Raw genomic sequence first — 23,650 nt, forward strand, 5'->3', positions numbered from 1 at the left:
CTGCTGCCCCCGCGACCCGATACCGGATAAAGCGGATGAAGATGGATGGATGGATGGAGGAAAGGAAGCTGCTAATAAGGGAGGAATAAACACATACACTAATAAGAGAAAGAGAAATTCCCCACTGGTCTGATTTAATCAGGGTGAATACCCACAACAGGAGCCTCATTAAAAAATCATCATCTGTTTATTAGTGTAAACATTTTTAAGGGGAAGAACAAGATCCATCAGACTGAAGTCGGAGAAAGAATCGGAACATTTCAAAGCCAGGGGCCCCTAAAGAAGAAATAAAAGAAATAAATTGTGTATTGCACTTTGTCATTTCTGTTTCCTATTATCTGAAAACTGTGTACAGCAAGGTTTTCTCTGATGAAGTTAATTGTAAGTGTATTGCAAAAAAATCTTCCCAGCCCTTGTCACATGACTAATTTATTGTTTAATTTGTTTGTGTCCCCATATCCAAATATTTTTTGCCTTAAGAGCCCAGAAAATTTGTTTTTTGTATACAAAACACACATATATTTTGGAAACACAAGTTGTTGAAAAAAAAAAGTGAAATTAATAACAAATGTGATGTGTTTTATTTAGCAAAATAACATTGAGTTGTTCTATCCTACGCACTTTTTCCTTTATTTTTAAGCAGATCTTTCATGCTGTATTCTGATAAAACTCCCCTGGCCCCCACAGCTAACAAATCCTGGAATCACCCCTGTTCAAAGCTTTAGCAGTTGTTTTTTTTAATATCCATTTAAACTGGATCTTAGACTATGTTATATACAGCCAATATTGTGAGGAGAGGATTTACCTACTGGGAGGGGGAGCTCCACCACGGCAGATGTAATCCTTTAGAAATCTGCATGTGTGTCGCTAAATGTTTGTGTGTCTGTGTTGTACTGTACATCAACATGTAATGGATGAAGCGCACAAATCCTTAGACGTGTCGTGTGTGTGTGTGTGTGTGTGTGTGTGTGTGTGTGTGTGTGTGTGTGTTTAACCCTTCTAAGTCATAAAGAGGATTGAGAAAAGGAGGGAGTGACAAAAGGAGAAGGCAGATGAGAAGAGAAAGGGTTCAGGCGATGATGGATTGATGGATGGAGGGAAGGAGAGAAAGATGCTGATGTTCAGCAGGCCACAGTGATTTGGAGCTTAAACATCTGGGTGGTTTGGATCAGAGAGAGCCCCTCCGCCCCTGTAACATCTGTCTCATCTCATCCACCTCCGGGGCTAGCCTCCACCCTATCTCCACAGCTTCTCTTATTCTCATCGTTTGGCCTCTTCTTTAGGTTTCCTGTGTTTTTCTCCATCATCATCATCCTCTCTGTCCTTCTCAGTCCGTTTCTCCTGAGCGGGTCTCTAACCACCGACCAGGCTCTTATTCCAGAACTATACTGAATCTCGGCTCATCTCTGATTGATTGACTGTTCTGTGTGATGGATGCTGCTGCTAAGTAAAAGCGATCCTCAGTGAAAGCACATGCTGTCTTTAGATAAATGCTTCTTTAATTATATTATGTGAAAATGAATGTGAAATCAAACTGCCAGGGCATATGCCATTTTTATAAAAACTTACAACATTCCTGAGCAAAAAGCACCAATGCCCTGCCAAGCTCACCACCAGGATCCCTTCTGTCTTTACTCATACATACATGCATACTTTAAAGACAACATAAAACAACATCTCCCTAACCATGTTTGGGGAACAGTTCAATGGGACAGGAATGCCATGTCATGCGAGTTATTTAGGGTTGGATACTGAAAAGTTTTTAAAGAACCGGTCTGCAATGATCCAATAGTGCCTCATTTAAAGGGCCGCTTAAATGCCTGTGCTGCTCTCTGGTGCTCACTGAACCTGAAGCAAGTCAACGGCAGCAGGTCACATTAGCCTACCGTTAGCAAATAGCTAGCTTAAACACGGTTAAAACGCTGAGAGCTAACGTGTGGCCGTGTTTCAATGGAAAGGATTCCACTGCCGCAGTCAAAGTTGTGGGAGAAACAACACCAACAGGACTTAATGGTGCGTTCAATTGCACCTTGTGAGCTCATGGCGCAGTCAAGTGCACTTGTAAATTTGTTGTAAAGTTCCTGTCATTTTGTGGTTCTTCTTGCTGTTTTCAACAGCAATTGACTGGTGAAATAAGTTATTGTTATTACATTTTGGCCGTTCATCACTGTCACCAACTGTTGTTTTCAATCAGTCCAAGCACTAGCATCATAAGAAGTGTTTAAACAACGGTATTGGAAAAATCCTAAATGATACCTAAACTTAGTTATCATATGACTGGGTGTTTGATGAAATGAAAGTGCTTGAACACCAGACAAACATGGACCATAGTGTCAATCAAAGACTGCAGATGAACTTAAAAATTGGAATTAAACCTCAAACTTTGTTATAATTTCATTGCACAGAATATTAGCCCAAATGCAATTATTACTGTAATCACAAAACTTTGTTCATTTTCCAGCTTTATTTTCAATCAATGCTACTTAATTGCATCCTAATGAAAGCCCAAAACTTCCCCATGACAACAGAAACATTGATCCTCTCTGTTGCATCTCATTATCCAGCTCGCAGTCGTAGGACTCTTCCAATAGCCCTCCGCTGTGGGAGACTGCGTCTTGAGTGTGTATCTGTCGTCCTTTATGTCACTAAACTGACTTAAAAGCACTGCAGCGTGTGTGGTGTGGTGATGTGTGGTGTTGTGTGTTGTGTGTGTGTGCGTGTGTGTGTGTGGTGGGTGTGTGTTGGTGTGGGTGTGGTGTGTTGTGTGTGTGGTGTGTGTGGGGGGTGTGTGTGTTGTGTGTGTGTTGTGTGTGTGGGTTGTTAAGGTTAAATGCAGCGCTGTGTTCCAAATCCTGCGGGAGGGACAATGGGTGTCTGAAACCACGGGTACAGAATTTTCAGATTGGGACACATTTTTATTGAGCCACCTTGGCCATCCTCAACCCACCATTCCAAACCAGAAAACAATAATAGGAACACTCGCTCTCCCAAGGTCTTAAAACACACCACCACCCATCCCACAAACACACACACCACCACCCCACACACACACACACACACACACACACACACACACACACACACACACAAACAAACCATGAACCTTAAAGGGTTTGTTCAACTGGGTGAGGGGGGCGGTGGGGTGATCGCAGGAAGCACCCCACCCCAGAGTGGTGGAGAGTGAAGCAACAATCTGACACTGAAAAAGAAACATAAAGAACGAGGAGAGAGACACTTTGTTGAGCTCAGTTCACTCTGCTGAAAACAAAAATCCAAATGTGTTATTTAAGTTGACCATCTCTTAGTGTAAAACCACTTTAATTTGTATAAATGTGAAAATCCACACAGAAGAAGGCCTCTGATACACACCAACATGCCGTCACCTGATGTTTTACAGTCTGAATTATTGGGTCCTTTACCCAATGACTCAAATACCAGGCAGCCAATCAAATCACACACAACTCCTATTTTCTAGAACAGTTACTCAACCTACTGCCATCTATTTCTACCTTTATTTATTACTGTCCAATAAGGCCTCCAGCTTCATTGTGGGTGTAAAACATACTTTAGTGTACTTTTAACCTTGTTTATCTCTTATATTCTGCTGAGATTATGTTGTGTAGTCCACCTTTTGTCTATTAAATAACTTGATGAGGAAACTCAACAACTAATTTAACTACTAAACAAATAATATACAGTCTAACACTAAAATCACAACAGATTCTGTGTGTTGTTAAGCAATCAGATCACAGGTGGGCAGTGCTTAAAGTGTAAAAGAACACCGAGACGGTGCGTTGTGGCCAAGGTGGTCTGGGACGCATTTGAAGGCATCCTCATTACATCCTTTCCCAGAATCCACAGAGTAGTAGCCTGAACTTGTTGCTCTCAGATATCACTTTAAACGTGATAGTACTGTAAGTGGTTGAGAATTATGCAACGGCTGCTCCAAATTGAACTCAGGTCTTTTCGACAAAATACAACAAAATGGACACAGTTACAGTCATATGGCCAGAGGGCCCATTTAGTCTGGACTACTTGCACTACACAACTGACACTCTGATACGGAGGAAAAGGCAGCGTCCATGCTGCTTTGAAATCTTATCGAGTTTATCGAGTCTAGTCAGACACTTGTGTAAAAGGCTGCAGAGGTTTCAGCCTCTCACAGTTCCATACCTCATTACAGCCAGGCGGGAGACTACTGCACCCTGCTCCAAGTCAACCTTCTAATTACAGTCCACAACAGAGAAACACACACACACACAAACACACGACACACACCACACACACAACACACACACCACACACACACCACAACACACCCACCACACACACACACACACCCACCAAGCTGTGCTGAACAAACAAAAGTGTGGACATTATTTTGCTCATTGGTAAAAATGTGTATGATGCCCCGTGTGGTGCATGTGTGTGTGTGTGTGTGTGTGTCTGTTGAGGAGCAGTATAGTGGGTTTTTAATTTTAATTACATGGCTTCTTATGTGAGTATGAGTCTTGGAGGCGGGAGGGAAGGGGGGGTATTAATATTTAAGCAGCTACTGTACCCCGCTGGAGAGCATCCCTGAACAACACACACACACATAGTTGCATATGTGATAAGAGAACTAAGAACATAAACATACAATGGACATTTATATGCAGCTAGATGAGATGGAGACAAATACAAAAAAAGGAATGCATAATGCAATTGTGCAATAACTAACATGATGCAAAAAGGCCTACAGAATAACCCACATCCAGAAGCATTTGGTGCAGAACCCCACAAAACAAAGAGAAATGTCATATGTTAATGCTTCTGTGCATTTTAAATGGTGTTTCCATTACATTCCCTGACAAAAGTCTTTTCGCTTATCTATTTTGTAGAAACACCTGCTATTAACACTGACTTCTAATTAGATCAATGGGCTGTAACGAGATAGGTCACTCCATTGATAAATGCTACACCCTCCCAAATGAGTGAATGCAGACTGAATAAATTAGTTTCATTACCAAAAAAGATTTATATTTTAAACAGACAGAAAGGTCAAATTTTGGCAAGTCAAAAGTTTGTTGTTCGCCTATACATAAATTGAACAAATTTACTACAATACTAAAATATGTCAGCAAAATAAAATTAGGTGCTGTGAGATTCAAATTTAATATCTCTAGTGACATTCCATGAGGGAAGGACTGCATCCATGCGTTTTGGCAAGGATTCATACAATGTATTTGATGAGTCATCAGGAATACGTAGGAAGAGTCGTGCATGCCTCTCAGAGTTCATCAATATTCTTTGGTTTGGTCTTCAATGCTTCCTCCTTTCATCATACCAACCAAATATAGCTCAATGATGTTCATGTTCTGGTGACTGGGAGGCAAGACTGGACCACTTGATCTTCTCGCCTTGCCCGGAACTTTGAAGTGGAGAGGAAGTATGCGATGGGCAACAACGTCCAGTCCTGCTGGGGAATTGGCCTTTTTGTATGGTTGGGAATATGAGGAGGTAGTAATATTCTTGGTATTTGAGACTATTGATGTTGCTGCCACCCTGCAGACTTCTCCCACACCCCCATACTGGATGTAACCCCAGACCATGATTTTTCCACCACAAACTTCACTGTTTTCTGGGTGAATCTTTGGATCCTGCGGGCTTCAGTATGTCTCTACAATATTGGCGCAACTGTGGTGTAATTCAACAGAAGATTCATCTGAAAAATCCACTTTCTTCCACTTCATCCAGCGGCCATCCTGTTAGCAGGCTGTGGGCCTTGGCAATGCCAACGTTTTCAATGTCTTTTGTTTAGTGCTTGGCTTCTGGGCACTGATTCGAACTGGAGGCCTTCGAGACAGAATCCGACAAACTGTTCTGGTTGACACGGGACTCAGGGGACACAGGTCTGGTGGAGCTCTGCTGCAGTGGAAAATGGGTGGCCTTGGATTTTCGAGCCACAACAAACGGTCCTCTCGAGCAGTTGTCTTGCGGGGTCTGCCTGACCTGGGCTTGTCAAAAACTCTCCACGTGTCTTCAAATGTTTTTTTATCCTCTGTACTTGACGCTGAGCACATTGAAGGTGTCTGCCACATCAGCAGTGGATCGGTCTTCAGCTCTTGATAATCAAAACTTTAGTCTCAGGGTGAAAACTTAGGCCTGTTTGCAGAGGTCTAGTTGCAGTTGTGTGATAGGTATGTGTACTGGGGTTTTTTTATACACACTGAGACCTAATTGATCCATTATTAGCACAGGTGAAGCTCATATGACAACGCCAAACACTTATGTCTGCAAAAATTAACTCAATGGGCTTTACCAAGCTGTGAATATTGAATACTTTTGACAGTTTCTTTTTGCACTGAAAATTATTACAAAAGCTGTTGGATGTAAATGAGCCATTTCTTGTAATAAAATCTTGATTGATTAGAACTATATCTCAGCGGGCACTTCAGGTCAATTTGTAACAAGCGCCAAGATTTTGTGCAGGGACTGTAAGTTTACCACTGGTCCTCTGGGCAGGCTGGAAACCCACAAGACCATGACATCTCGTGTATTGTGTGTGTGTGTGTGTGTGTGTGTGTGTGTGTTTGTGTGTCTGTGTCTGTGTGTGTGCGCTCATGCGTGCTAGAGAAACACTGCTTAAGGCATTTAAATAAGAAATATTCAACAGACACACTGTTGCAATTTAAAGATCACTGGTATGCTTTTATAAATGTGTATTCTTTTTTTGCTCACAAAGACCCTATTGAATCAAAAGACCAATAATACATCAATAATACGTCTTTTCCTTCTTGGTTCATAGAAAAGTCCCATCCCCACAAATGAAAACACACAAAACACAAATGTTGTTAAATGCAGCCCCCACTTCAATTGATCAAGATTTCTCTCAGTTTTTGGATTTTCCATTAATTGTGGAGGCAACACCGGGTGAGTGATTGATATCCTAATGGTCATTTTAAGGGCAAAGTATTCCTTTAACGTTCAAAAGCAACAACGACTACAACTTTAGAAAGCCTGACCCACTGCCTCCCCCCTCCACGTCTTTATTTCCCACCTCTCTAAAAAAAAGGGCAAGCTTGTTCCTGCACTGTATGTTACATTGTAACCTCATGGTTTTAAGGCAGGTGGATGTTGTTCAGTGCTACTCCCGGAGAAAAACTGTGCTCTGATTGTAGCATCGGACTGAACTGATGCTGGTCCTGGTTTACTCCTGACAGAGAGAGAGGATGATTTAATCCAACGCTCCCTCCACTTCTCTCTTTCTAATTCAGCCTGACCTCTATTCCTCCATCCTGCAGTTTAGACCCTTTCCCTCCTCAATGCCACTCTTCTCTTTATCCCCACTCCCCCTCCTTCCACTCAGCTTTGGGTAGCAGGGGTGAGGGAGGATGACGAAGGGAGGAGGAGGGGGATCAAAGTCATCCTGTCGTTTGTTTCCCATTGCCCTACTTTCCTCGGCTGCACCGCTTCAACACATTAGACCATGTGGGCCAATGGCCTTCAGCATCAACGTGTGTGGGTGTGGAGTGTGTGTTTATGGTGTATACATGCTGTTTATACACACATACATGCATGTATGTTTGTGTACGTGACTGACAGATTTCTAGATGTGCAGCGTCCTAGTGTGTGTTTGGTGTGTGTGTGTGTGTGTGTGTGTGTGTGTGTGTGTGTGTGTGTGTGTGTGTGTGTGTGTGTGTGTGTGTGTGTGTCTCTGAGGAGAGGGTTATGTATGCAGGGAGAATAACTCTGCCTCCTCTCTGACTTTATTGACTGCAGCCTGGCTGAATATCTGACTGTTCACCTGACAGCATGTCCTTGTCCTGACTGTTTACCTGTCATAGGTAAGTCTGCCTCAATCTGGGATTGCTATTATGACACTTTCATCCCTGATACAGCATTGAAAAATAAACATTACAAATACAATGTTTAGGGGGAAAGCAGCGCTAAATATGAGTGTTTTTGTTCCCGCTATATGAATCTTACCATATCTGGATTTTACTTGCTGTGGCAATTACTTTGAGATTTTACAATGCAACATCAGAAAAATAACGCTTCATAAAGTCCTACCTTCCATGTCTTATGATTTGTAAAACTTTTGAAAGATTGATTAAAGAACTTTTTAACACCAAATAAGGCCCTATTATTTGAGTAATGAATTCTACTACCTTTAAGTATTTTTAAGGATCCATAGGAAACCTGGGAGTGGATAAAAACAAGTGATTACTGTTAAAACAGACAAAGGCAAACTGATAAAGACACTTGTGTAACTTGAGTGTTAAACTTAATCAAATAATGCTAGTTAGAGGAGGTGTATAGTAAATTAGAGACCCCAAAAGGGAGCCTAGAGGGCCACCTCACAATGAGCCTGCCTATCTTTCGTATAGTGAAATTGATTCCTGATCATTCTCGTCTCAGTAGAATATATAAATCAGGTCATTATGAAGAGACAGAATCCTGTTATGCTGAGTGCATTTATGCATTCATACACACTGTGGACATCTATGATCGCATTAAAGGTTGTATTTGGGATTAGCTGTGTGCATGTTTCATTTTCCAGATAGTTCCAACAGATTCCATGTATTATATTTATCTAATTTGTAAAAGATATTATCCATTATACTGTAAATGGGACACAATTTATATAATCTGCCATATGAAAAATTCTTAATATGACCAAGATAATGATGTGTATCCAATGGCGTTTTTCCAAATAATGGCACCTGCTCAACTCGGTTCGGTCGCGGTGCCCCACCCTCCTTCTTCCATTGCAAATTAGTACCACCTCATGCGTCAGGCGAGCGTGCCTGGTCGTCATAGCGGCGCCGAAGCAACTCCCGTGATCTAGCGCAACACCCACACAGAACGTAGAAGGTGCGTTTGATTCTCGGCATGTGGCTGTTTGCCAGAAGACACATTTAGTTTCTAAAGAAGATGGAGACAGCAAAAAAACACTGGCGGGTTTTTTAAGGACCAACGGAAAAACACCATAAGAGAGGGGGGAAATTAAGTAGCGACATGGATGAAAGGATGGAAGATGTACCTAAACTTTACAAACAGTACACCCTGTGTCTGATCTGTCCACATATCCAGAATACAGAGAGCATTTAGCTTGTTAAATGATGGATGTACAGAGACAGAGAGAGGGATGTCAGGAAGAGACTCCACTAATCTGTTTGACCCACTGTCTCTTTATCTCTCCTTCCATCTCCATCAACCACTCCTCCATTAGAAAGAAGGAGGGAAACAAGTTTTCCTGGAACATCAGTAATATCAGTAGTCGCAGATACTGTCAAACTCCGTATGCTAGCAGATCAATATATTGGCCTATCTACCACCCACCATTTTGTTCTCCCTCTTTCTCCTTCCTAGACGACGTCATCCTTTCTCCATTTCCCTTCCACTCCACTCTGTTCAATCCCTCCGTCTCTTCAGTTTATCCCCTGTGGAGAGGACCTTTAATGTCAGCTCCATCTTCTCTCTCGCTCCCTCGCCATTGCTACCCTTTTTCTACCGAACAAAAGGCTCCAGGAAAAGGAGGCCTTGGACTCTGCTCCCTACAGCAGACAGGAGCTTCTTGGGGGGGGGTGGTAGGTTAGAAGCACAGAGCGGATATCTCTTGGTGGAGAGGGACGGACGGGACTTGAAGGGCCACTTCTACAGAGTGCGAGCCAGAGTGATGTGGAGAGGCGTGGAGTGCACAATCACTTTCTCACACATGCACGCCCTCTCAGAAAGCTGAAGAATACAGGTGTCATAAGATGAGTCCATTGGTGGCGCAAGCAGGTCAGGTGACCTAGCTCGCGTGCTAGCCAGTTTGACTTCTGTCCGTGGTTGGATAAATTCACAGTGACATCTGGAGTCAAGGTTGGCCTTCCAGAGTAAAGGCTTTCAGGAATGAAGAAGGTAACACTCCTTTTCCCAGTGATCACAAAGAATGTCACAGAAATGACTGTGCAAGCGTTAAAATTTTGAAAGAAATTAAATTGGTTTCTTATTTTTGATGGCTTTATGCATCAACACCAACACACGTTCAAACTGCCGTTCCGAGCCATCCACAGTAAGAGCTTTTCACTTAAGCTGTCACTGTTAAGCTGAGTAGAGCTGGGGAGAATGAAAGCAAGGTGGCGGTCAGAAACTCTCAAAAGTGATTTACTTGCTGCTTCTGAGCTGGACATGGGCCGGTGTGTGCGGACCATCTGCTCTGCTGAAATTAGCGGCCTACTCCAGTTAAATGCTCTGACAGCTTGCTGGTTAGGAAAACACCCACCTGATATTAACTCTGGGAGTCATATCAACCGCAAGCACTTTGGCTGTGTGTTCAAGCCGAAGCAGCTCATCGCTGTCAGAGGAAAAAGCTGCTGCGAGTTTCCCGCAGCGATGAGCATTCAGTGGGCTTTCTGAACAGCAAGAGAAACTAAACATATTCCAGCTTTTACTTTAAACAATGCAGCACGTCAAACAGGTTTTATAAAGTCTCATAGCAACAGCAGAAGCCATTACCGGCTCTGCGTTCCTATCTTTTCAGACCTAAAGGAGAAGAGGAAATATGGCTTGTGGTAATTGCAAAGCACTAATGAATTAAACTAACTGGGGACGCGAGTGGTGCCCACACTTATGTAAACATTAAAAATGAAAAGAAGGCAGCACATTGACCTGAACCAGAAATCACTAATTTAATAATCTATAAGGAAAAGAATCCAAGGCAAGGCTTTCCTTAGGGTGTGAGCTTCTATAAAGGACATGTTTTCATTACCCAAAAAAAGAAGGAAAAGAAAAAGTACTCAAACACATTTCGAGACCTGTGGGAACTCTGAAGGTCTCCCTACTTCCTGTAGAGCCATCTAGCAGGCCAAAACTCCTGCACAGTAGAGGAATAAGAGGAGGCTTTGCTGCCTGCCTGTTTTCTTGGACTGGAGTCTAATTGAGCAGGAAAGGGACTTCCACTCTGCCTCAGCTCCTCTGGGTCTTGTGGCATTTGGACGCCTACAACCCTTCTCTGGCTTTCATATGAGGTGTAGGGAACAGTGACCTTTTACACTCTGTCACTGACTGCACACACACATTCACACACACACACACACACACAAAAACTGGCCTTATCCATCTCTCAGCCTTCCCATGATGCCATCCTCTCCAACCCTCTCCACCACCCCACCCCCATGCTTCATCTCTTCATATGGTTTTGCCTTTGTCTGTCTATATTTGTTGAAGCTCTTCTAAACAACCAAATACACCTGATGCCTCTAACTAGTTTTCATCGTGATTGGTCTGACTTCCAGTCCGTCTAACGCAGGATTTAAGCCAAATTGGCAGAATGGAAAGAAAGAACAGGAAAACATTTGTTGGATAAAATAAAAATAATATTTAGTTGGGAACATTGCTATTGCTCAACGTATTATTCAAATATGACATTTGCTAACAAGCTAAACTAGTTATAAACAAACTGTGTAGGCTTTAAGCAGCTCCTTAAATAGTCATCAACAGTAGTATGACAGCCTTGCAGCTATTTTGGCCCCCGTTATTGGATACACTAGTTCTTTTTGCCAAATGAGTAAATCAGAGCAGTTCCCTGTGTCTCCAAACTTTAAACATCACAGTCAATGCTGTTGGTCCTCATCTTCCAAAACTACATATGAGTAAAAGAAAAGTTAAGCCACAATATGAGTTGTACATGTCCTCGGTGTGGGATCTATAAAGTTAATCTTATCTTTTCAGATGTGAGGCCTCTAGTTTGTCATTGCCTTCCAAAACAGTTACCAATCATATTTACATGACTGTTTTCTGATCTGCCAACTGCTACGGTTAAAGATAGATAGATAGATAGATAGATAGATGGATAGATAGATAGATAGACAGATAGATAGATAGATAGATAGATAGATATTGATCCCAATAAAAGGGGAAATTACTAGCAAAATCAGTCACACAGCACAGAATATAAGGATAAATGAAATACTAGGATACAATGTACATTCATACAATATACATGAAATAATAATAATAGAAATAAAATAGAAGAACAAATATTTGAATATATACAAGTTGTGAATATAAAAATGTGCAACTGCTTGATGATGATTGAGGACATAATCAGCAGCCCTATTACATACACATTAATAAAAAAATAAAAAAATAAAAAAGTATGCTGAGCTCACTGTAGAGTTTTAAGCCCCTAAAGGAATAATATACTATATTATTTTGGAGCTCCAAAGACATTCAGCCAACGGACAAAGCTGAGACTCTTCAGCTCTATACTACTCTATGGATTAGAGACGTGGAGGACACAAAGACCACATTCATCAACAGCTGCCTGAGGCGGATCTTGAGCATCCCCATCAGCAACAAGGATCACTGGGATATTAAATGAATATTATACAGGGACCAAAAGTTCCTAATACATCTTATAGGGCAAATGTTCTCCGTCAATTTACATCACTATAAAGGCTCTTTCTGCCACTGACAGGCTTAGATTGTGTGTCACTACATAAATAAAATACCAATACACCCCTTTAAAGGAACTAGTGCTCACGTAAAATAATATCTGAATGTCAAAATACCATTTTCCTTCCTCCTCCACCTCTTTCCCTGTACTCGTCCCCTCGTTCCTCTCCTGGAATCGTTATCCAGCAGAGAAAGATCCTGATGGAGATCGGTTGGAGCACTTACCCCCGCCAGCCACTGAACAGTCAAGCCCACTCACATCAGCACGCACGCACACACATGCACACACACACACACAAACACACACACACACACACACACACACACACACAATCTGCTGCTTGTACTGAATGTTTGTGAAGTGGATCTATCTGGGGTAGGGTTAAAACGCAGCACCCGAGGAAGGTGCTATGAGGGGCACAAGGGTGCCTGTAAAATTCCCTTTGCAGAGTCCTGGAAGACATTTCTCATACAGAGTGATATTCCAAGAATACCGTATTAAGTGTGAAGCTGGACACAATGACAGTGTTAACAATGACAGAGAGACAGAAGCTAGTTTAAAAAGCCATGGGAGAACAGATACCAGAGCTCTGATGCAAACACCACTGCTGGTGTTACATTTTCTTCTGAAGGTGCAGCATACAATGTTCAAAATGTAATCATTGTCCATCACTTGGAAAATTATTTATCTGGATATGATGACCAAAAACAAACGAGTGGTGCTGGTGTCTGTGAAAATCAAAGCTTGATTTAAGGCGCCATAGCTCCGGCGTGCACCTTCCTCAAAACCTTATGTCACCGACACCGTGGGGACACATTGAGAACTGTGATTGGTCGGATCGGGCTGCGTGTGTTAATTCAGGGTCAGTTATCAGCAGCTTTTCGGTAACAAAGCCATCTCCTCTACAAGCCTTCTGCTCTCCACAATCATTGCAATTAGTTAAAGAACAGAAACATGGCACAGCTGCACAAGGCCAAGCAGGAGTTAAAAGGATGTACCTTCCATTATATTAGACACCATCACGCTATATCACAACGTAAATGACACAATATAAATGCAGCAACTAGGGCTTCTAATCAAAGGCTGACTATCAATGTTATTCTTTGCTGGGTGTTTTTTTAATCTTAAAAAGGTATAAAGAAAATATTCTTATATAATCTCAGCTAAACTCACAAAATTTGAGCTAATCTATCCAATCCACTAGATTTCCACCTTCAAATGTGACCCACTGACGATGCATGACATCATGCTTTACACAAAAATGAAAGCCATTGGTGTTAAGATGCCACTCGTAAAAAGCTCTACATTCATTTTGAAGATACTTTAAGGGTTGAACTAATTCTAATCTCCTGTTCTGAAGAACAATGTGTTCTTTCAACAAGAATATAAGAGCAGATCAGCGTGGATGAAACCTGCCCCCGGTCCTTACCGTCGTCCTCCTTGCTGTGTGCGTTCTGGGGACTGTGGCGCATCCTCTCTCCTCGGCTCGGCGGGCTCAGGTCAGACGCTGCTCCCAGATCAGCTGCTAGCCATGTGGGCTCGCTCATCTCTGCCTCCTCCTCGCTGCTCAGTGAACTGTCATCCTGACCACAAGAGACACAACAGCAACATTAGACACACATATTTGCATCTGGCCGGTGTTATTGCTCAGGATCCAAGGAAGTGCAGTGGTGAGCTCTTGAGATCTACAGGACATATGTATTAGTAGTGTGTTATTAACTGTCACACTGCTGAACGGCATGCTGGGTACAGCTCGCTCTCCGTCCCCCGCTACAGTACATTTGAGAACAGGTGAAAACAGAGAGACTGGAGTTGTTACATTGTAGAAAATGTACTATTTTCATCTGCTCTTAAATGTATTATAGCCAAAAAGTGTGCAGTGCATGTTGTCATCTGGACCAATGTTTTTTATTTTTGTTTGGCTCTTTAAATCACAAAAAAAATGTACTGGAGCCGAGCGGGCTTAGGACCCAAGGAAGTGTGAAACCCTCTATATGTGTAAATAGTTTCAATCAGTTTTTTCAGTTATTTAGGTCAAAAGTTAGAGAATCAGTTGTCAGGGGAATGACTGTAAAATGTACATTTAAAAAAAAAAAAACCTTAAGAGTTGCTCACGCGTGGTGGATGCATCACCATTCACACTGTGTACTTGTACATATTTCTTTTTCCATGAGATGTCCTATACAACATGTAGTGAAAGACGCACGCAACGTTTGCTTCAATCCAAGGACACTTTGGACAGAAGAACAGGCAACAAGAAACGATTCAAATGTATTCGTGAACAAAGCATGGATGGATAGAGATATATAAAAAATTGATTCACAAGGACACAATGAAGGTGTCCTTTGTGCCTCATAATCGCTGTGTTTATTATAAAGTGTAAAAGAATAATGTGTTAATATGTGGACACGTGTGAAGATATATATTATGAACAAAGTGTTACTTAGTGAAACTGGCAAAGCATTATCAACACTAAGAAAATAAAGGTTTCTAGAAAAGGAGGGGAAGACTAAATCAACAACACTCTTTCCTAATAGAGGATATCTTCTGTAACTCCACCTGAACTCAGATTAGCCGGCGTTTAGAGACATTTCTAATCCCTCTATTCTCCGCTTTGTCAGAGCCAGCGTCCATGACAGCTGCTCCGCGGGTTTAACCCAAACATCAGAGGAAACAAGAAACACGAGGCAGATAAGCGGCAGGCAGGCAAATCAAACACAACATGCCAACTGGTGCTCAGTGTGCAGCTCCTGCAGGCCTCGCTGGTAGCAAACACATCACACTCTGACATCTTTCCTCTCTGTTCAAAAAATGCAAACTCTCTCTAAGGGAATCTGGATTTGTCTTTGCCAGTCAGGAGCTAACAGAAGCTGAGCTTTTTCATAGATTTCACCACTGTGAGATCAGCCGGTGACTGCCAGAGGAAGAGTATTTCTAGTACGGAGTGTGGACTGGTAGTTGGAGAGATGCCAGTTCACCTCTTATGAACACGGCACCAAACCCCCCCCCAATGGCTCTGGGCGCCTGTTCAGCAGTCGCAGCCCACTCACTCATCTCTCCATTAGTGCATGTATAGGACTCGAGCATGTGTGTGTATGGCCTGTGTGTAGTGTGTAATAACAATAATTTCCCCATAGGGGATCAATAAAGAATATGAATAAAAATAAAATTAAAATTAAATAAAATCCTGAAGCTGTACAACTTCATTTCATGAATGTAAAAGAGAAACATGGAGAGGGTCTGGAGGAAAATAATAAAAAGAAATGGAGTTCCTGCAAAGTTTGAGCGTGTGAATTTAATACTTGATAAAAAAAAAGTGATTATTTTCAAATTTTATCAAGGACTTTAGTGCAAAATGAATGTAACATGCAATGATCTAGGGCTTGGCGATATGGAGAAAATCAAATATCACAATATGTTTTTAACCAAATACCTCGATATCGATATTGCGACAATATTGTTGACTATTGGTGCTTTCTCAGAATATTTACAGCACAAGATTTGTGATAAATAATCTTCAGTAATGTAAAAATAATGATTAGATGGGTAAAGGCAAATAATAGAAGAGCAAAAACAGTCAGAAAGTTACATCACATTACTGTAATGCAGCTTTTAAAACCAGGAAAAGACAACACTAGTGTCATATTACAATATCAAAAATTATTTAAATATTGATTTATATTGATATATTGCTCAGCACTACAATGACCAGAACATAAAAAGGTGTCCAAATGATGTAAACATTGTCATAACACAGTGTGGCAGCTGTTTTTTTTCGACATTGCGATAGAATATGGTTTTGATGCTATTCATCGCCCAGCCCTATTGTAAGCCAGCTAACAGCTAGGGCTAACATATGTACAGTTGGTACGTTGGCTGTTTGTTGGGAATTAACAGACTCCACGGGTAAAACCTCATTTTCAGAACCGACCAGACAAGAACGCAAACATCGGACAATTCTGCGTAAACCTGCCATTATGTCTTTCCTTAGACTCAGATTTAGACTTTATTGTCATTCAACTGCACATTCAGAATATACAGTTGAGCGAGATGACGTTGCAAGGCTCTGAAAAAAGAAAAGAACAGAAGACACGTAAAAAGAGAAACAATATAAATAGAAGTATGTGCAATTTAAAGTATGTGCAATATAAAATGAAAAATTATAATAAGACGATTCTGACTAGTGCAAATATCAGTAGCAGCAGGATGTATTGCAGTGAAAGTAACGAACAATTTGTAACGTAAAGGAAAGACTGTGGATGATAAAAAGACAAACACAAGAAGCCAGTCTCACGTCCCCCGCATGAAAGACATACACACTACACATCACTCCAGGGCTGCAACTTAATGTTATTATTATTCTCTTTTATGATGAATCGATTAGTCGTTTGGTCTCTAAAATGTCAGAAAATTGTGAAAAATGTGGATTAGTGTTTCCAAGATGACGTCCTCAAATGTCTTCTTTTGTCCACAACTCAGAGACATTCAGTTTAGTGCCACAGAGGAGAAATTAAGAATCTACTCAAATCTAATTTAATCAAATAGTGGCTGATTGGTTTAATAGTTGACTGAGTTAACCGATGTTAGACAATCGACTCGTCTTCACAGCTCTACATTCCTCCTCCACCCCGACATTCACACTGGATTTACATTATAAGTCACAGAATTGTCCAAATTGATCATTTCCTGGGATTAATGGAGAGCCGAAGTCACGCCCTTCTACTTTTGGTCCATGGGCCCTAATTTGAAAGATAAGAAATTAACATTATATTTGTAATCTATGGCTCAAGTCAAACGGGATCAAAACATAACTTGCCTCTCCCCGTTCACTACCGTCCACATTAAGGTCCCATGAGGTCCACAGGAAATGGCGTGCCTTCAGCCCTCTGTATGCATCCCAGTTCTCAACACAGTTGTTTCAAACTGACTTTCCAAAAATTCATTTTTTTGTCTTCTTATAGATGACAAAAAACATTAGATGTCACCTATATATTTAAATAGGAACTCAGAAGTACCGATGACTGGCCTCAGAACAAATGCAGCCCCCTCACTCCAAACGATACACCACACACCCACACACACTACCACCACACACACACACACACACACACACACACACACACACACACACACACACACACCTCTAGCTATTATCAGCATCTTAGGATGCCTGCACTCTCAGTAATGAGGTCTTGAGTGCTCCAACTGCCTTTTATTACACACATGTACACAAGCACACAAACATATGCAAACAATGAAAAGCTTAATAAATGAGCAAAGACCCCGATGACACTAAAGCTAGGACGCAGTAAACCGCTCTGTTCATGACTGTTGTTGCACTAACAACTCTGAAATAAAACAGGTGGACTGACAGGCAGAGAGCCTTACTTTCCATACATGATGTCACTCTGAGCAGGAATATGATGCATAATTTAACAGGGTGTGAATGCGACGGTAAAAACATGTTGCAGCGCATAATGAGAGCTGATCTGCAACAGCAGGGGCTGAGAAATAACAGAAAGGTAGACAGAAAGAGAGGTCAAGAAAACATATAAAAGCTAAATACAAGTGTTCCACAGGACAGCTGTCTTTCAGATACAGTCTACATATACAGTGGTGTGAAAAAGTGTTTGCCCCCTTCCTCATTTCCTGTTCCTTTTGCATGTTTTGTCACACTTAGTGTTTCGGAACTCAACCAATTTAAACATAGTCAAGGACAACACAGTAACACAAATGCATTTGTAATGAAGGTGTTTTATTAAGGAAAAAAATCCAAACCATCATGGCCCTGTGTGAAAGTGATTGCCCCCTAAACCTAATACTGGTTGGGCCACCCTTAGCAGCAACAACTGCCCACCAGCGTTTGCGATAACGTGCAATGAGGCTTTTACAGCGTCCTGGAGAATTTTGGCCCACTCTTTTTGCAGAATTGTCCTAATTCAGTTACATTAGAGGGTTTTCGAGCATGAACGGCCTTTTTAAGGTCACTACAACTCTCAATATGATTCAGGTCAGGACTTTGGCTAGGCCATCCCAAAGTCTTCATTTTGTTTTCTTCACGCATTTGGTGGTGGACTTGCTGGTGTGTTTAGGATCATTGTCCTGCTGCAGAACCCAAGTTCGTTTCAGCTGTGAGTACACAAAAATGGTCGGACATTCTCCTTCAGATCTCTTGTAGACAGCAGAATTCATAGTTCCTTTTATCACGGCAAGTCTTCCAGGTCCTGAAGCAGCAAAACAGCCCCAGACCATCACACTACCACCACCATAGTTTACTGTTGTATAATGTTCTTTGAATGATGCAGTGTTCCTTCTACGCCAGATATACTTGGACACACCTTCCAAAGAGTTCCACTTTTGTCTCATCGGTCCACAGAATGTTGTCCCAAAGTCTTGGGGATCATCAGATGTGTTGTGGAGAAATTGAGACGAGCTTTGATGTTCTTTTTGCTCAGCATGGTTTTCTCCTTGGAACTCTGCCATGCAGGCCATTTTTGCCCATTCTTTTCCTGATGTGGAGGCATGAACGCTGACCTTAACTGAGGCAAGTGAGGCCTGCAGTTCTTTGGACGTTGTTGTGGGTCTTTTGTGACCTCTTGGATGAGTCGTCGCTGCGCTCTTGTGGTATTTGGGCGCCGGCCACTCCTGGGAAGGTCACCACTGTTCCATGTCTTCGCCATTTGTTAATGCTCTCCTGTGGTTCGCTGGTTCCCAAACTTTTGGAAATGGCTTTATACCCTTTCCAGACTGAAAGATCTCAATACTTCTTTCTCTAATTGTTCCTGAATTTCTTTGGGTCTCGGCATGATGTTTCTTTTAAGGTATCTTCTGGTGGCCCTTACTGTGTCAAGCAGCTCCTATTTAAGTGATGCCTTGATTGGGAACAGGTGTGGCAATAATCAGCCTGGGTGTGGCTAGAGAAATTGAACTCAGGTGTGGACAACCACAGTTATAGTATGTTTTACAAGGGGGGCAATCACTTTTCACACAGGGCCATGATGGTTTGGATTTTTTTTCACCTTTAATTAACCACCTTCATTTAACATTGCTTTTGTGTTTACTTGTGTTGTCTTGACTATTGTTTAAATTGGTTTGATGTTCCAAAACACTTAAGTGTAACAAACATGCAAAGGAACAGGAAGTGAGGAAGGGGGCAAACACTTTTTCACACCACTGTAAATATACAGTGTGTATGTTTATTTACAGTATATATATAACTATAATGATTTTTAGTATGGCTGTCAGAGTCCACGCAAATACCTTTTAATACCACTCATTTTTTGGCGCATTCTGTGATTTGGCCCTCGATCCGCTCCATAGTTTGGGAAATCAGGAAGTGATGCAGCTTTAACATTGTGGATTTGGGATGGGCGGTACTAATCTTTTTCAATTGGATACAATAGATTTTGTTACAATTTCCCCAATACCGACACAGACCACTTCTTTAATGATGGTCTTTTAGAAGAAGAAAAAAGATCATTACACTTAACAGCACGCTACAAAAGCAAATATGAGTACAATTTAATAAAACATTAGACCTCATTAATACACTACATTTTGACATTCTTCAGAAATCCAACTGGAAAGCTCTTAGCATTTGATTCATCTCATTTTGATTGTTCATGAAGATTTTCTAATCTTCTTAAATATGAAAAAGCAAGTCAACCTTTTTTCATTCTTCATGTTTTTGTTGGGCCTCCTTCTGAGTTTCAGGGCGAGTTATGTTGTGTTTGGATGCGCAGTGCGCACTAGGTTCTGTTCCATAGGTTTCCAGTCATGTGACACGGGCCAGCATCAGGGCCTTTTTTGGCCCAAACACTATATAAAAGCACTGACAAACATTTGGAAGTGGTGCAGCCAGCTACCCACGTGCTGTGTAATGTAATTTTCATCAATATTTTCCTGTTGTGGATGGCTTGTAGAAACCATATAGTACTCTATGATAACATCCAGAAAACAAAAACAACCTCCTTGAGCAGAAATGGATGGATGTGGAAAAAGGTTTCAATCGATTGACAGCTCTGATTTTTATGCATACATTCGATTTAATACCTAAAGCATTTAGAAAGGTTTACATTAGCATTTACATAAGATTCTTTATACTACGTCTAGCTACCCATGCACCTTATGTTCTGTTCTCATACTGTACAGCTGTGTTCTAGTGTCTACTGTTGTTGTTGCTTACTCTATCTCCCCCCCCCGTATCTGTTTATACCGACACACATACATGTATTTTATCCTGTCTATTACAGCCTGTGTATTGTATCACTTTACTGTACAATACTACACTTTACCACATTATAATATTGTATCTATATTCTGTTTTGTCCTATATTTGAACTTGTGCACTCTTTTAGGTTTTATGTCTTGGATTCTCATTTTTAAGTATGTGTTTTTCTTTTATACAGTTTGCAGTAGCATGTGTTGGAGGGAGCCTGAGAAGCAAGTATGTCATTTCCAACGTCTACCCCACTGTATTTGTTATGAATATGGCAAATAAAGACTTGAAACTTGAGACAAACGCAGGGCTGGGCAATATGGCCAAAATCTTTTACCCAGATATAGATCATTTCATATCTTAAGTAACGATATACTGTATATATACAGTATATACTGTATATATATACACACAGTATAATGAGTCTATTTGAAATAACCACATGGTAAAGCATATTTAATATACTGTACTCCTGAGAGAATTAATACTTATCAAATTAAAAGTATTTTCTCATTTTAATAAGCACTTTAGTGCGAAATGAACATAACGTGTAATGATCAGAACGTAGTCCACGAATTTGAATAAAGCGTTGTCGCAGCTCAGCTGCTGGCTTTTCAACATTGTGATAGAAACATTATAAAAAGATAGACATTTTACATCGTAAATGGACTTTTTATATAGCACTCTTTTAGTCTACTAGTCAAAGCAGGCCGGGGATCGAGCCACCACCCTTCTGATTGGTAGGCAACCGCTATTACCACCTGAGCCACAGCCGCCCCTTGTTGCCTAGTGACTATTCAATTCAATTCTTTTTACAGTATCAAATTATAACAACAGTGATCTCCAGACACTTTACAGATTATAAAACCAAATCTGCAATTTTCAAATGATATTTTAGATAAAATTTTCTGAGAAGTGAACATTAATCTGCTTGTTACTAATTTAGACAACACAATTGTGTATCAATAAAAATCAATATGGGTTAGTTTCCTCTACCTTTCCATCCATATGAGCATATATTTTAGAACTGATGCTTATGTAGAGACATCACATACTGTAAGTCACGCTCAACCAGTGACTCCTCTTGATAAATTGCACTAATAGAGAAAATGAGCAACCACAGGATCTCTACCAACGCAGCAATGGGGATCATGGGAGTAGTCTGGGTGGGCGGTGTGCAGGGACATCTGAGAGGTCATTAGGTTCATGGGGAGGTTTGGGGGGGGGAATAAAGGCTAGTCTTTTCTCCTGAACACGCAGCTTTAAAATAAGAAGCTTTTCTTTTTTTACATGTTAGGTTAGCCATGCAAAGTAACATTATTTTTGCATTATTTTACCTTTAACTATATTTTGAAAATGCTGGTATCTAAATTATTTTTCACAGTATTTGGTGACTTCTTTGCTGTCACCAAAATATGCACTTTCTGTGTTTTCCACTCATGTCCTTAATTGCCCATACCTGTAAGAGGAAAAATATCCATCTTGTATATTTTCTTTTTTTATATTTATTCCAAATAGAAACCCTTTATAGGTTCTGTAAAAATCAAACACATCCCTCCATGTGCAGAGGAAGAAGAATTCACAGCTGTTTCAAACTGAAAATACAAACTGGAATATCAATCAGTCATCAGGAAAAATACCCTATCTTCTGATATACATACAGTATATACATATATACAGTATTTCCATAATTAGTTGATGTGCTGTCCTCTCTTCAAGCAACAACACCAGCCAGAAGGAGCTTTCAAGCTACTACAGTAGAACATTTCTCTTTAAATCAACACAAAACCATCTGTGCTTTTTTCCCCTGACACTGCAGAAAGAATTAAAAGAAATGAACTACAGAGAAGGGACTCCCCTGCTTCCATTTACAGAACAGAAGCCAGTCGTGTAGAGCTCCTGCTGTAGCTGCTGTAGGGAGTCCATGTGGCAGCACTGACCCATATGTGTCCATTAAAGAGGGTTCTCAGCGGAGGAGTTTCCCTGGGCTCGTCACACTGGATTAGCTTTTTTCCCTGCAGCCGACCAGTACGACAACACACACGGACAATAACTAGTGGCATCGGTAGAGGTCTGGAGCAGCAGAGCTATCAATGTGTCTCATTTAATCTTTTATATGACGATGTTCATATCTGTTCCAGGTTATAAGACAAGTGTGACCTCAGCATGAACTGACATGAGGGGACTGAAGAAAAGGACAGTGTCTGGGAGGGTTCCTTAGTTCCTTTCAAGCATTCTGCAACCTTAAAGTAGGGGTGGGGGGGAAAAAGATGTTGACAAAGTTTCCTTTTGTGGACGCCATTTGAAACTGGGAATTAATAATAAAATAATAAAATTGCAATATATCGCAAACTATTGCAATATGATATCATATCGGGAGGCGTGGTGATTCCCACCCCTACCTTAAAGCTGGAAGCAAGGACTTTTACATATAAATGAAAGTCAGTTACCAATACTGATGCATTTTATGCATAGACTGTTAATATTAATGGACAGCGCATGCGTGATGTCACCCACTGGTTTGTGGAGATCTGCTATGAGTCGTCGAGTTTACCGTTACTGGCGCAGCAATCCTGGTTGAGGATGTGATGATTTTAGACGAGAGGGAGAAGTGAGGGAGGAGTAAGGGAGGAAAGAGGGAGGAACCACGTTACGTTACACACTTTTACTGGCAATCAAATCATAGCCACGCCCTAAAACACCCCCTGCTTTATCGCCAATTTTAAAATTGTAAATGTAAAAAACATGAACATCATTCAGTGCTGCAGAAGACTTCAAGACTTGGCGATTGAGACCATAAACTCTTCATGAAGATGTTGACTGAGGTTGTTGGTACACGATCCGCCCTGCCTGCACAATCCGTTCTTCGCATGTGCAATATGTTCGTGCACGCGCAGATAATATCATGATGTACGAGGATTTACCAGGGATTTACAGCACTGCACAATCTTTTCCACAGTAGCGGTCTGCTGTTAGCCTCCACCGGAAAGCTAACGTTAGTTTAG

General features: G+C 41.1%; 1 protein-coding gene and 1 long non-coding RNA gene across 4 annotated transcripts in view; one reads left to right on the forward strand and one right to left on the reverse strand.

Moving 5' to 3' along the window:
- Window positions 1-8,863, forward strand: part of LOC116692190 (uncharacterized) — a 14,909-nt gene extending 6,046 nt beyond the window's left edge. Inside the window, exon 3 of the long non-coding RNA XR_004332658.1 lies at window positions 8,785-8,863. This is a non-coding gene — a long non-coding RNA (uncharacterized LOC116692190). The remainder of the gene's footprint in view (window positions 1-8,784) is intronic.
- LOC116692143 (nucleolar protein 4) overlaps window positions 1-23,650 on the reverse strand; it is a 185,689-nt gene that overhangs the window by 66,201 nt on the left and 95,838 nt on the right. For all 3 annotated transcript variants that reach the window (XM_032520194.1, XM_032520193.1, XM_032520195.1), the window contains one exon: window positions 13,857-14,010. In XM_032520194.1, the coding sequence (XP_032376085.1) occupies window positions 13,857-14,010 (154 nt within the window). The remainder of the gene's footprint in view (window positions 1-13,856; window positions 14,011-23,650) is intronic.

This window comes from Etheostoma spectabile, chromosome 7 (genome assembly GCF_008692095.1).
Source record: "Etheostoma spectabile isolate EspeVRDwgs_2016 chromosome 7, UIUC_Espe_1.0, whole genome shotgun sequence".
Lineage (NCBI taxonomy): Eukaryota > Metazoa > Chordata > Actinopteri > Perciformes > Percidae > Etheostoma > Etheostoma spectabile.